Source organism: Falco biarmicus, chromosome 9 (assembly GCF_023638135.1).
Source record: "Falco biarmicus isolate bFalBia1 chromosome 9, bFalBia1.pri, whole genome shotgun sequence".
Taxonomy (NCBI): Eukaryota; Metazoa; Chordata; class Aves; order Falconiformes; family Falconidae; genus Falco; species Falco biarmicus.
In genome coordinates this window covers 1,809,476-1,823,987 of record NC_079296.1, presented here as the reverse complement: position 1 = coordinate 1,823,987, position 14,512 = coordinate 1,809,476, and the positions used below count along the sequence as shown (strand labels likewise).

The following is a 14,512-nucleotide window of genomic DNA, read 5'->3' as shown; positions in this document are numbered from 1 at the left end:
TGTAAGTCTTAACTTCATTGGCTGTATGGGTTTGTTCCAGATAGAATGTTGAGAGCTTTGCTGATAGCTGTGATCAGCACTGTCGGAGACTGCCCAATAAAAAAAAGACTTATGATGGGATTCAATGCAAGCATCCAGTGCTATTTAAGATGCTTGAGAATATACTGCCTAGTCTCCAGTTGCTATAAGAGGCACAGATCTCCTGTAGGTCCAGAGTCATACCTGCCAGACCTGTACAGACACCTCAGATATGTTGGGACATCTAAATCTGTGCTGGATGCTTTTACTTGGGTAACTCAATCCTACCCCACAGATGACATACAGCAAATCCTTACAGGACAGCACAGCCGGATATCTGTATGCTAAGTGTTCCCATTGTAGAAATAACAGAAAAGGGGTGCTATAGTATGTAAGACAGTGAATACGAAGTGCTGGTACAGATTCAGTCAGCTTTGAGATTTACCACATCTGACACAGATCAGTGTCAATCCACAGTGAACACCTTTATCTCTGGCTACTGTCAACTGAAAACATCAGGAAGGTGAAATGACAGCATCGACCAGCTGTGGATCACTTAAAACTACCTAAATGATAACACATCCTTATGGATTTAGGGCACATCTGCCCCTCCAACTCATTATGACACAAAGGGCAGCTGAACCTCAAAATGTTTGTTAAGAATCAGAAAGAGTGGGGTGTAACAATTGCATCATAACAAGTCCTCCTAACAGCAATAAGGGAAGAATTACTCCTTTTCTACTAACACTCCGATGAAAAGGTACATCAACTTGGTAAACTCTTCTTATTAACAGTATTTAGGTTCCTCTGATATCTACAGGGGGGTTTTTTTTTGGTGTGCAATTCTTTTTGTTCTAGTCACTTCTTCCACTTAGCAAAAAGAGGTCAATATTAAAAGCTTAAATCTAAAAACTACGACCAGCCATGGATGAGACTAGCAAGAAGGTTCTAAAAACAGTTAGTCAGCCTGAGAACTACATTTAGAAGTTGTAGGCTTTGCAGTATTTTTTAAAAAATCAGCAACACAGCATAGACAGAAAAAAAAACATTTTTCTTCATTCCATTCCATCTAGACTAAGAGATGCCAGATTGGGATCTATGGACTACTAATAGGACCCCATGATAAATCCAAGTGACTGGCAGATGCGTGTTTGAATCATATTGTCTTCACAATGTTATTAACCAAGAGTTTGAAAAACACAGGCTGCTAAAATCTGGAGAATATGTGGTTTATGGTCTGAAAGATTTGAGAAACACTGACCTAAAATACATAAATATCTAAAATAAACAGCATCTAAACATTAAAAGGCAATATTCAGTAGTTAATGTCAAATTCATTCACATCTTTTGGGAATTTGTATTTTATGAAAATGCACAAAATTTAATTTGTGAAGTGATCCAATTAAATGCCTTCAATAAAAATACAAATCAAAAATCACATTCTTACTTTGACCTTATGTTCTAAGTGGTTCAACATAAAAATTGTTTTATGAGGCAGACTTAAAGACTCCTAATCAAGCAGCTGAAGGTAAAGAATGCAACTGTCTTTCCAAAATAGTTTTCAATTCCATAAGCAGCATGCAGGAAGGACTCAGGGTAGAATTAAAAGTAATATTGATCTTAAAAAATAAAAAAATAACTGGGAAATGTAAGGAAAAAAGATACGTGTAAAATGAGAGCGAATCATGGATGGCTTGAATGCTGGAGAAGACTCTTGGCCTTCCTGAAATACGATAGTTACAATGTCATTTCCAATATGTCGCTTCCTTTCTACCTGGAAAAAACAAAAGAAAAGGAAAAAAAAAAGAAAAAAAAAAAAAGGGGGAGGGAGCAGGGGAAAAAGAAAAAAAAAAAAAAAAAAAAAAAGACACAATGACTTACAAGACATAAATAAATACCTCTAATAATTCTGTGAGAGAATGGTAAAACAATATTCCTAAACTGCAAATTGTGGTCAATACGATTGAAGCCAACATAAAATTATTACTTAACTATAAGCAAGTAAACCTGGCAATGCCATGGTGCACACACAAGGCAACTGCTAAACCAGCAGCTATTGCATATTTTTAAGTTAGCAAAGCACTCATTATTTCCATAATTAATATTCACAAATTTGGCACAGAACACCTAGCATTCCAAAAAAAGCAAATCCACCACTTGAACTAAACAGAAAAAAACTCCTGATGCCAATTTATTCTTTAAAAACACTAAATGTCCCGATTGGCCTCTGGTTTCTGCTGTGATCTTGTCATCAATCCAAGGCAAAAGCATGAGAAAATTGACACAGAAATAAAAAAAGGACAATGTAATTATGTCATCTAATTATATTACTATCGTAATACATAATATTTAATATTGCTTAAACAAGAAATTAGTAAAACAAGTAATTTGTGAGTAATTTTAAGTAAATCATTGTGGATATGTGATGCATAGGTAAAGATATGCGCTTATTATTTTTTTCATCATATAATACGTAGAAAGGTTCAAGCAACAGATGACAGCACATTTTAGCAAGCAGGCAAGAACCTACCTAGTCAATCTATGAGGGCACCAGCAGTGCTTTAGAGCAAATGCTCAAAGTTTGCCATTAACATGCTCATAAAGGGAATTTCTTTCAAGCTACATGAATTGCTATCTAAACATGAACTGTATGTTATGTATGTGAATATTCTGACAATTCACACACAAGTCTAACTTCCAGCCTTCCTAAATTCTTTGAGGTAACAGTAATTGCAGCAGTGAAGATCTACAAGTCATCTGAATAACAGAATACCAAATCACTTCTCGGTCAAACAATTTTGACTCTCTTTGCAAGGGTCTCCTGTACCTTAATAGAGATGATATGATACATTATTTTCTAACAAACATTATTAAATTTTCAGCATTAGCTGCAGCACTGAGGAAAAAAATACAGGAAAAAAGAAAGCGAGAACTATGTACCTGCTGCTTGTTCTCTCTCGAATATGGTAGCATGGTTGAAACATGGAACATAATTTCATGCCCTTGAAAAACTGTATAGATGGAACAGGTTCCTGTTGTATCATCTGCAACGGAAGACAACAATCTCAGCAGGAATATGTCCTTTAAGTTTTATAAAGGTCAAAAGATATTTCAGGGCCTTCTACCAACCCTTCTTTAGTCATTCTGATCCATTTTAGAAAATGTCCACGCTGCATGTTTTATGTGGGTCCAAAATCAAGCTTGCAACCTAATCTGCTTATTCACACACTTAAAACCTATGACATCCTTTAACTAGCCTCCTGAAATCACACATGGTTCTTCCAGCCATGATGTCCTACAATCATGAAGAAAGTAACATGTCAGGTTATTTTTCACCCCACTCCAATATAAAATAAAATCATTCACCTTGAAAATACAGGTTACATAAATACTTTTCCTCAACTGTATTTCACACCAGTGATTTAAGCTAACCTGACTTTTCCCTGGTGAAGCAGAGCGTTTAGCATGCACATGAGGAAGTCTGTTTTGGCATTATTTCTACAATATACATAATATGCACATGCAATAAGCAAAAACATTTATACTGCAGCCCCCTCCCCCTTTTTTTTTTTTTTCAGATGAGTTCTTACTTTTAGTGTCCAGTCCTCCTCTATAGCCTGTCCAGCCTTTCAAAGTAACTGTGTCACCCAAGAGATGCAAAAATCTTTGAAAGCTTTCACTTCCAGTTTCTACATGTGGAAGGAAGAAACGTTACAACAGAAAAGCACACGTACTAATAGAATACCTACAAAAAATAATAAAGAAATAGTAACAGGTCCTGCTTCCAGGACACGAGGACGTTTCAGCTGTATTAGTTTCTCCTCATGTCATCCAAGCCTTCTACCTCTCCAAGAAAAGCATCCAAGCCTTGTAGAATAGGCATTAACGTGTGACATTAAACAGTGACCTCTTTTGCTAACTCCAAGACACTGCTCAAGCGCATATAGAACATGATCATGCTGCAAAATAAGAGTGAAAGAACTAGAACAACAGTGACTTCCTGCAGGTAATATGAGTTGCCTCCCTTTTCTAAATCTTACTGCTTCCTTTTTCTAAATCTTACATTGCATAGTCCATTTCTAGAAAAGAAATTTCAGTATCTTCCAAGTTGTAACAGTAGGTTTCCTACAGCAACATTTTATAGAAGCAGAAGGTTCTATGCTACAGTTTTGCCCCCAAAATGAACATGAAAACCTCTGTTCCCAAAACCATCACCTCCCTTCCGGCTTCCATATCTAGACACTATCCCACATTTTTTTAATTTGGATGAATAAAACAATTAAGAAAAAGGTGAAAAACTCACCATTGCTGAACATTTCATCATCTGTAAGCTGCCCATCCTTAGCATAAAGGACTCCAAATTTAAAATTCACAGGTCCCTGAGAAATAAAACCAAATATTATAGGATAAACAGACAATCAAACAAAAGACCTAAAATAATGTTTCCTCTAAGGACTTGTATATACATCTTTTGTGTACATCCTACACACGGGAATACACACTTCATACCAGCTCCATTACATGCTCAAGTAGCAGATACCTAATACTTCACTTCTGATCATAGTTTATGAATTTTATGATATACTAAGTTGGTGATCTATTAATAAGATATATTATGCTGCTGCTTAAAATGATTTTTTATCTCATATGTTGCACAGAAATATACATTTTTTTACTGCAATAAGCAATTGATAGCTAAGTTGTTATAAGTCACTAAGTGCTAGGAGTGATAAGTTAACATTTACCTCTTGCTCTTCAAGAACCAGTAAATCCTGTAAACAAAACAATATCTTTAGCACACTGGTACTGAAGACAGCACAAAAAAACCCTGTAACATACTTGTATATTTGTTTAATTTTGAAGTAGCCAGTTCAACTGATAAAGACAGTTTATTTTGTAACTGTAACCCTACTCATCATTATTACCCTGCTACTGAAAGAAACAAACCAGTAGCATTTATACTTAATGACTTATTTTTCCAGAAAATAATAAAAAAACACAACCAAACAAAAAAAGAAGTCACCTCCTACCTTTTGTATCTCAGGATGAAAAATTTCCCTTGGGCTCTTCTCAAATTTGTCAAGACTCATAGCACTGAAATGCAAATGAAATACTGCTTTACAGGAGAGCAAGTATACATTTCAACATTAAACTGGTTGTAGTTAGAACCGATTTCAAAAAGAATTGTTCAAAGAGCCTTGCTTACGTGGAATTTTTTGTGGAAGAGCCATTTATTTCCCACAATACTAACCTCTAAGACTTCCTAAAATTCTTTTGGATTTTAAAACCAGAAATAACTAGGACCCTGCACGGAGATCAGGTTTAAATGTACTGTATTTACTTATAAAGCACAGAATTTTATTCCATCGATGACCCTTCACTTTGGCTTTATACATAATCGTTGTGAGCATTTTAGGAAGACTCAATAACCTATTCTATTTCATAAGCTTCTCTTCTATCTCTTCTAAAATAATTCAAGGCAAGTCAAATGAAAAACGAGCCGTTCAGCATCAAATTCACACACCAAAGATCCACAAAGAGAACATGAAAAAGTATTTAAATAAGTAGTAAGATCAACTGCCTCAACCAACAGAAATACCTAACTTACAGCATTTTTTCCTAACTCATGTTTCTACATTTACTATTATTTTTGCCCATTTTTTCCCTAGCATTAATTTCTGGAGCTGCGCAGCATGCCAAATGCAGTCTGTCTGAGGCACAGTGAGCTGACACGGAGGTCACATCTGATGCCCCTTTCCATCATTGCTTATGCTAGGTCACCATGTGGACAGGACTTCCTGTAGTTTCCTTTGAAAGCAATTAAAATGTTACAATTAATTTACAAAAAAGCAGGTTTATCATGTAACTGAAATTCTTTCAGATAGTCTGTACCTAGACTTATGCTGGCTGTGAACAGGGTGAAATGGCAAAGGACTATCAACCAGGCCCGAGGGAAGGCTCAAAGGCTGTAAAAGCTTAAGAATAGTCAGGGAAGGGATTTTAGTCCAAGCCCAAGTGGGCAAAAGGAGATTAAGTTAGTCCTGCTGCCTGCAGGTGTGTGGGAAAATCACCTTGAGGGGGGGAATTAGAGAAAATTGCGTCCTAACAGAAGCATAGTATTACAGAAAGCTTTTTTAGGGTAAAACACAGCTATGGCCTTCAGGATGGTTGGCATGCACAGAATCTGTATCACCACAGATGTTCCCTAAGCAACACCTCCTGGCAGCTCAGCGCACGCGGATAGCGGTGACAGAGGACGGTGCGGAGTGGAGACACCATGGCCAGGCTGTCATGCTCCCTGCAGGAAAGGGAACCAGACGGCACCACACAGCTGATAAGCTGCATACCACTTGTCATAGGAAGAATCCAGGAGACGTCTGTGGCCGAGCCAACCATTATGGTGAAATTACTTTCCTCAACTGAAATAATCTCATTGTAATACTAACGCACACCTCCATCTCAAAGCTGCCTGCTTCCAAGGTACTACTACACCTCACTGGGCACACAACACCAATTAGTAACAACAATATGCATGACTAAAGTCACTCAAGCTCTGCCTAAATGTGATGGAAATGGACTGGTCCTGGACTGAAATTAAGTCCAAAGCAGGGGGGAATTGTCTAAACTCCCCGATTACCCAACTCTGATTCAGTGTTCACAAAGCTAGGTCAAGCTGACTCACTCTCTATAGTTGTTATGAAGGGACTTCTCACCAAGGTAGTCAGCCATGGGGAGGATGAGAAACAAAGAACAGGTAGTGAAAACAACGCCGTTATCGAAGTTATGCAGAAAGAAACCTTCAAGTGAGGAAAGTTCTGGCTACGAGAGGAAACAGGATGATAAGGTGTTGCAATCCCCTGACATCAACAGAAAATTAGTTGAAAATAAGACAAAGATAATTGCCTTATTCTTAGTGGGAGATCACAACCTCCAACTCAAACAGCCCCCGCAAAGGAGGGCAAAACCCCGCCTAAGGAGCACGCGTAGTTAGCAGAGAACTTCAGCAGTGCTATCTGAGGATACATACTAATTCGTATTAGAAGTGAGAAACTCGTAACTAATCCTGCGTATGATGAATGAATATGCAATGTACTATGAAGTATAAAAAGTAGGCGATGAGGGGAGAAATCAGGGAAGACTCCATCAGAACTTCTGGGATCCGTCAATGGGCTGAACCTGTCTTCTCCCCCATAGGGACACCTATCGGGTAAGAACTTTGTTTTATGCATGCTAAATAACTAACTCATGCTAGCTGTTATTAGTGATTATGATTTAGTTGTATGTAGTTTAGTTGTATATAACTCCAAGCCTGTTTTTGCAGAGAGTCCCTATCACTGGTAAAACCTTAATTTGTCACGATTTCCTATTAATAAAGAGTGTTATTTTGTGAACTGTTAGTGTGAGTCCTTTGTGGGCACTGGCAGTTGACGGCAGCAGGTAATACTTTCAAACAAAGTGGGAAGACCCGCTGAGGGGTCCCCCTAATGCTGCTAGTGTGTTGCCCTGAACAAGTCAGTCGAATTGCCCTTCGATCCAGTGGGACTGTTCAGTGAAGGGTCCCTGTAATGGGACGCTGACAGACTGGTCGGGAACAAGGGTCTCTCCTTTCCTGGGGTGCTAATAGACAGATCAAACACTTGGGGTTGAGAGGATTACGTACCGCTCCCCCCCCACCCCACCCCTTCATGTGACAACGTGGCACACACCTTGGGAGAAGCAGGGAACAAGGTCTGAAAGAAGCCTGCCCTTTCCCTGGTAGAGTAGTGAAGTGTCAGAGGATGGAACACATGAGGGCACTTCAGCAAAGGAGTTACGACTCTCGTTAACAGAAGACAGTTTCTCCACCCTGGCATGCCTGACCAAAAATGTCTATGTGGGTGAGAGTGGACGGAGAGGCTGGGTTAGGACGGGCGGCTAGGAAGAGGTATTTCAGCACTGGTGGGCAGACACGGAAGATCAGGTGCTCACGCAGGTACAACATGCAGTACTGACAACTGGGAACGCTACTCAAGCCGGTGCCATAGGAGCTAGAAGACAACATTTAGCTCATCTTGATGAAAAAGATGAAAGAGATCTGAAGTGTTTCCAACTCACCATCTTGACACTCCAAACAAGCCACAGCTCAGGAAATCAGAATTAAGAGGCAAGGCTCAATGGACCTGCAAGCCCCTCTGGGACATTCAGTGGTCTGGGACCTCTCAGACATCTTGTACAGGTGTTGGAAAATCCAGATTTGATGGTACTGACTTTACATCCCAACACACGCCCTGTTCCCAGAATTCTCCTTTCACATCAGGACTGGCAGTGTTATCCCACGTACCAGCTTCAACCAAGCAAGAGGCATTTGCTCATACTCTATAGTGACCAAAGGTTCTGAAGACATGCAGACTTCTCGTTTACCTGGCACATGCTACCCATTTGGCAAACAAAGACACTTTTTATGGGTTTTCAGAGGAGGTAAAATCCTTACAGAAGATGCATTTGAAGAGGTTAGTGAGGAGGTTGAGAAAACACACCACATGATTAGATTGTAAAAACTGCAGATTAAGTTTGAACGAACACTTTGCAAACAGATCTTCTACCACTTCAGCTGATTATAAAGTTGAAAGACATGGAAATGGTGTCAAGCTTCCTTACTTTATATTCTCTTCTGCCTCAAAAGCATGCCCATACAGATGCTGGCTAAAGGAAGGAATTTTCTTGGCTTCACTGTGTGTAACACCCATGGTGAGACTTACAGGGAGACCATTAACTGAAGACGTAATTCTTGGTTTCTCCCCTGTTTGCTTCCTCCTGCTAGGGTCACATAATAACCACCCCTCCAGTCAGTCTCTGCTGTTCCTTAGGTCTGTTTATTGTCTCTCTAACTTAAAAAGGTATCTCTTCTCACCCACTGCAGTTCCACTTAGCACCTGCTTTCCAATCAACCTGAGAACAGTCCCTCTGCTGAAGAAAAAGGGCTAAGGATTCTTCTCCACTTTAAGTTGTCACTTTGTCTATTCCAGAACAGGCTTTAAAACCACTTTTTGCTGCCTTCAATCATTAAGATTTGTAAACCTGTTTTTACAAATCTATCACGAAAACCATGCAACATGAGCTTCTGAATTACAGGACAAGGCATACAGGCAAATATCTTAACTGATAACTTACTTGGTAATACATACCTTAATATAGATTTCACTGATAATGTTTTTGTGGGACTATAAGGCAGACATATTTTCTGAGTACCCTGTAAAGAAAAAAGCTAGGAGATATTACAGGACATAGTGAATTTTTATGTGTATTCAACTATGAATATTAATAAAAACAAGTTAAAAAAAAGAACAAAAACATGCTAGTTTTACTGAGCCATATTTACTGCTTGTTTGAAAAGGGGAAAAAAAATAAAGAAGAAAAAAGGAATGTGAAAAGTCATGGAAGGTGAAAAAAATTATTTTTTACTTAGTTTTGGCTACCTTGGCATGTGATATAAGGACTGCTGACACTAGTAGAAGTGACAAGCTATTTCTTTAAAAAAAAAAAAAAAAAAAAAAAGGGTGAACCACGTGTGCATGCAGGAGTTTTAGATTAATTGCTTGGATAAAAGGCTCTTATGGAACATTAAGTGAAAAGAATAAATAAATCATTAAACAATACTAGTGAAAACAGTATCACACCTGCCTATTTTCTTAACGTTGTATACTGCTTTTAGAATTTTTGTATAAAGTCATTGCCTAAATTGATCGCAGGGCATAAACAAGAACAATTTAGGCAACATTTCTAAAAATAACACAGGGTTGCAGGTAAGAACAATTAAAAAATATCTGACATTACAGATTTATGTCCGAAAGTTTAGTACAATGTTACCTACAAAGCTAGTTTAATTTTATCTGCTATGGTGGAGTTACATATTCTTATCGTATAAAATGAAAAAATACGTATTAAATGCTGAAATTCTGAAGAAAGCAAAAAGGTCTGTGATAAACATATCCAAAACAAACAAAAAGTCAGAGCAGCAGTTAAGTATTTGTTTCTTACTGTTTTTCTCCACAGTATTGAATGGTATTGAGGAACACGCTGATTGTTTTGGTCAGACAGTACAACGGACAGAAAGAAAGGGTTCTTCTCTGCATCTGTACCGATATAATTTTGATGAACTGTTAGGGAAAAACAAGAAACATAGTGAGAAAGAAGACACGCATACCTGCTCACATGCTCATACACAGACATGCACGCACAGACCCAGACACACACATGTATAAATGTGTAAATACATGCATTCATGTGTAAAAATATATACTTATCTACATAAATAATTATGTATTTACATACAGATGAGTAAAAAAAAACAAAAACCAACCAAGAGATAGGTACAGCCCTCAAGGCCAAGAAGGGTTTCAAAACATCTCTTTTTGATGGCTTACAGAAACCCATTCTCTGTCTTCAGGTTGAAAATACATGAAAGAATAATTTGTTTTCTGTACAGAAAATGCATTAATACTAAATTAACACCATACTTCTTTCCGTATTTAAATAACAGCAATTCAAACCTACATTACATTTTCATTGATCAAAACTTCCAATCCATTTGCAAAAAGATGATTACCTTTCCCTAAAAAATATTTGAAATACCATCGTGTATGATACTCTGGGTTTTCCAAATGCACGTCCGTTCTGTGCCATGTACCCGGAGTATAGTCTGTATTCTGAAACAGAATTGGGAGACTGTCAGATCAAATGCCAAGTGCAAAAAAAGAACATAATATAGGCAAAAGCCAATCAAGAGTGGCTGATTCACCAGAAGAGCTTTAGCTGTGTACTAAAAAGCAAAGAATTATTCTGAAGTCAGCTGTTGTGCAGATGATACTAAAATTTCTCCCTCTCCTTCTCCCCTGCAACCCCCCCCACCCCCCCACCCCCTTTTCTTTCTAAGTAACTACAGTCTTTTCCTATTGTACCACCCCACTGAAAAGAAGATATTTCAATTTGGAATTTGAAGACCAGTGTTTTTAAAACTTTTAAATAAATAATCAGAATTCTGCCTTCAACTTTTTATTTTCTCAGTTCTTCCCAAAATAATCCTCAAAGACTCCTCGCTAGACCAGAGCATGCTCTTGAAGTTCTTCCATGTTGTTTCTGGATAGGCCAGATAAAACCCCCAAGCATCCCTCAAGTCCTTTTCCACTAAAAGTTCACGTATGCAGAGAAAAAGCCATTCTCCATATCCATTCACCATATGGCCATTCATCACACACTCAGAGAATCCTTCTGTGATACAAGCTAATTGAACTTCATGAAAGTGAACTAAAAAGTGTGCAGAACACAACCCCCCTGAGAATCAATGCAGAATAGTTAGATTGCTTTAAACTCTGCACACAGTGCTGCTGCAAACAGATGATCATTGTTTACTGTTAATATTAGTTCAATACAAGCTTACCAGGACCTCTCATATATTTCAAGAATATGAGGTCTTCTTTCTTTCTTTCAATATTAAGATATTTACAGCTGAAAAAGTTTTGCAAAGGAAGATAAAAAATGAGGATAAGTAGAAACCCAAGTATCACTGGAGAGGTTACAGGGAACACAAAAGAACTGGAGCGAATGACTCTCAGGCTCCACTCAGCTTCTTTATCTCTTATTTAAAGATAAGCATAGCTGCTGAAAGACAACTAAAGGGGAATAAAATGAAGCTATAACCTCATCACACTGAAGGAAAAACTTAAAAGCACAAAGGCTGAAAACAGTAGCACCTGGGTTCAAGCAACCAGCTTGTAGTATCACCAGGACACCAATATAAAGTGATGAACTAGAGAATGCAAAGTGTTACTCAGAAGATAGGTCTTTTTCTTCTAACATGATCAGGTGAGCAAAACATTACCAAAACTAAATGGAATACCATTTTTTCCCTTTAAAAAAATTAAACTGTCAAGACCACATAATCTTGAAAGAGCAGCTAAGCTAGACTTTGGTGTGTGTGTGGGACCCACCATCTCCCTCCTCTTAGATTCTCACATTCTCCTATTATTTACCATTTTCAAGTCCTCTTTCTTAGTAATTGAATGCAAATACATCTTTTAGTGGTGAAGAATAACTGAAACAGAACTATTTCTGCAGCTTTCTATAAGTATCTTTAGCCACTTACCTCACCAGAGGAGCCATTCTCCACACGGAACCGTCCAGCTCTTTGAATGGCTCCATCAGCATCACTAGATATAAGCTATAAGAGATATTAAGATAGAAGTTCTAGTTCCAAAAATAGCCATATAACCAGCAATCAAAGTTTACCATGGCTTCCTCTTCTCCCAGGCATTATATGACTACCCACAGGGAAGGGATCAGCACAACTACTACTAATTAGACTACAGATTTGGAATGACCCAATTATAACTCTAAGGAGGCATGAGTGGGAGAGCTGTTCACTCTTTTGCTCGATCCCATACTAATCAGAAATTCTCCTGTCTCAAGATTTTGGCTGCGCCAACACACAGAATGCCTACAGAGGGACTTGTCCACTTTCCAGAAACTGATCTCGAAGTTTGCACCTTTCCAAACAATGAGTCTTACAGATGTGATGATTCTTGCCCTCTCAACCTTGTTAAGGCTAAAACTCTACTTGTTGGCAGTATTATTGGGACTAGCAGTCTTTTACTGCATTTTATTTATAGATTTTTTCAGGAGATGGAGAGCAGCAAGAATCTCCAAACATAACAGTGATGATACTGAACAACATAAGGTACAGGAGATGTCCTGGTCCGTTTCCAGCATTAACACCAGAAAATATGGCTTGTTTCCAGCTGAAGACTTCAACAGTTTCATAAATACTCTAGAAGGAATGCCTGGTCTTTTTATAAGGGAATCTAGAGAGTCCCAGAACACTGAAACTCTTTGTTAAAAAAAGCTCCTGAGAAGTCAGTAAAACATAGGGTAACGTAATTCTGATGTGTTCAGCAACACTGCTTAGGTTCCCTACAAAAGAAGGAGAATGCTGCCAACGATATTGCATGTTACTCCTCTCAAAACTGTAAAAAATGAGATTGTCATGTATCATACCAAACTTACAAAACAGGACCTGAACAACAATAACCAATCATTCCTTGCTTGCATCTAGCAATCCATATTATTCTAGGATAATACTTTATCCCTTTACTTGGTGGAAGAGTTATCACAACACTTGGAAGTTCTCTTTGCTGCTTGCCAATTTGAGGTGATCTGAGGCTATGTCAGGAATAAACTAACATGGCCAGAACTCCAACACATACTGGTGTCTTGTATAAGTTTGAAGAGAAATTTTATGGACAACTGGTCGTATTGCACCAGTGGGAAAGACATAAGAAAAAATGTTTAAGACAGAGACAAAATAATTGTGCTGTAATAAATAAAAGGTGGAAATAACTGAGCAACTGAGATGCTGCTGAGGAAAATACTAAGCAAGAAAGGTTCAATATTAAACATCTAGAAATCTGAAAGGGTAACAAGCACCTTTATACATTCATACTCCGAAAGATAAAGATGCACTTTCATAAAATACTAGCAGAATTTTAAGAAAATCGATCAAAACACAAGTCCATTTGTGTGAGCTTACTGTGAATTTATAATTACCAGTATTTTTTTTCTTTTCCAGCAGAAGAATCTAAGCACTAGTAATGAAAGACCCGCTCAGCAGAAAGCAGTTCACTTTTTTTTTTTATTAAAACACCCCCTCTAATATGTGGAACATACAGAAAGAAAAGAAAGATACCTGGTGTTCTTGCAATGCGACTTCCAGCAACTAAGCCATTAATTTACGAACATATTAATGAATATACTATCCAAGAAATTTAAATTATGACTATAGCTAGTAGAAAAATAGTGACTTATTCTCACAGTAAGAGATCTGGAGTTCAGTTTCTTTACCCCTCACCACTTCTGTTTTCCTGTAGTAAGTTTATGTAATTTCAGTATGGCCTTGTATACAGTGATGTTAAGTGCTGACACTGCTATTTTCACCGCAGGGAAATGTGTCTGTGAGAAAAATGAAGTGCCAACTCAATCTTTGAATTTGAAGCAAACACAGAATAACTGGCAGATTTTAGGGAAGAGTTTTCAATATCCTTATTCTGACCAGTTCTTTTAATTTTAAGCCCTCTCCCACTACTCTGAGGCCTATACACATAAAATCACACACACACATACATATGTACACAGACCAGCACACATAGTTTAACCCACATAATTGCAAGTACTTTTTCAAATACTACCCTAATATTTTGCAATCTTCAGCTTGTAAGAGGAAAAATGGCTCAATTTCCACCTGGGGGTAAACATGGTATCTATATAACACTTCCTGTCCTGTTATGATTAAATATTCATAAATAAGGTAGTAAAAAGATTTCCTAGCACAGGTGTAATACCTATTCTGTGAAGCCTCTTTTTATTACCCTGTAACTTTCAAGTCCAGGTTAGAAAGCACATTTCTCATACTAGATCAACTTTTTTACTTGGAAATGAAAAAGATTTGAGCTCTGCATTATCAGCT

General features: G+C 37.9%; 1 protein-coding gene across 12 annotated transcripts in view; it reads right to left on the bottom strand.

Annotated features, from left to right (window-relative positions):
* GARNL3 (GTPase activating Rap/RanGAP domain like 3) overlaps positions 1-14,512 on the bottom strand; it is an 80,405-nt gene that overhangs the window by 33,345 nt on the left and 32,548 nt on the right. For 4 of the 12 annotated variants that reach the window (XM_056351951.1, XM_056351950.1, XM_056351952.1 and 1 more), the window contains 6 exons: positions 5,049-5,112; positions 4,764-4,790; positions 4,322-4,397; positions 3,609-3,707; positions 2,959-3,062; positions 1,684-1,792 (listed from right to left, as the gene is read on the bottom strand). In XM_056351951.1, the coding sequence (XP_056207926.1) occupies positions 1,684-1,792; positions 2,959-3,062; positions 3,609-3,707; positions 4,322-4,397; positions 4,764-4,790; positions 5,049-5,108 (475 nt within the window). In that variant the 5' untranslated portion in view covers positions 5,109-5,112. Of the gene's footprint in view, positions 1-1,683; positions 1,793-2,958; positions 3,063-3,608; positions 3,708-4,321; positions 4,398-4,763; positions 4,791-5,048; positions 5,113-5,303; positions 5,324-7,033; positions 7,219-9,182; positions 9,263-10,035; positions 10,155-10,603; positions 10,704-12,139; positions 12,215-14,512 lie in introns of those variants that run through there. The other 8 variants (XM_056351947.1, XM_056351945.1, XM_056351946.1 and 5 more) reach the window with 7 other exon arrangements.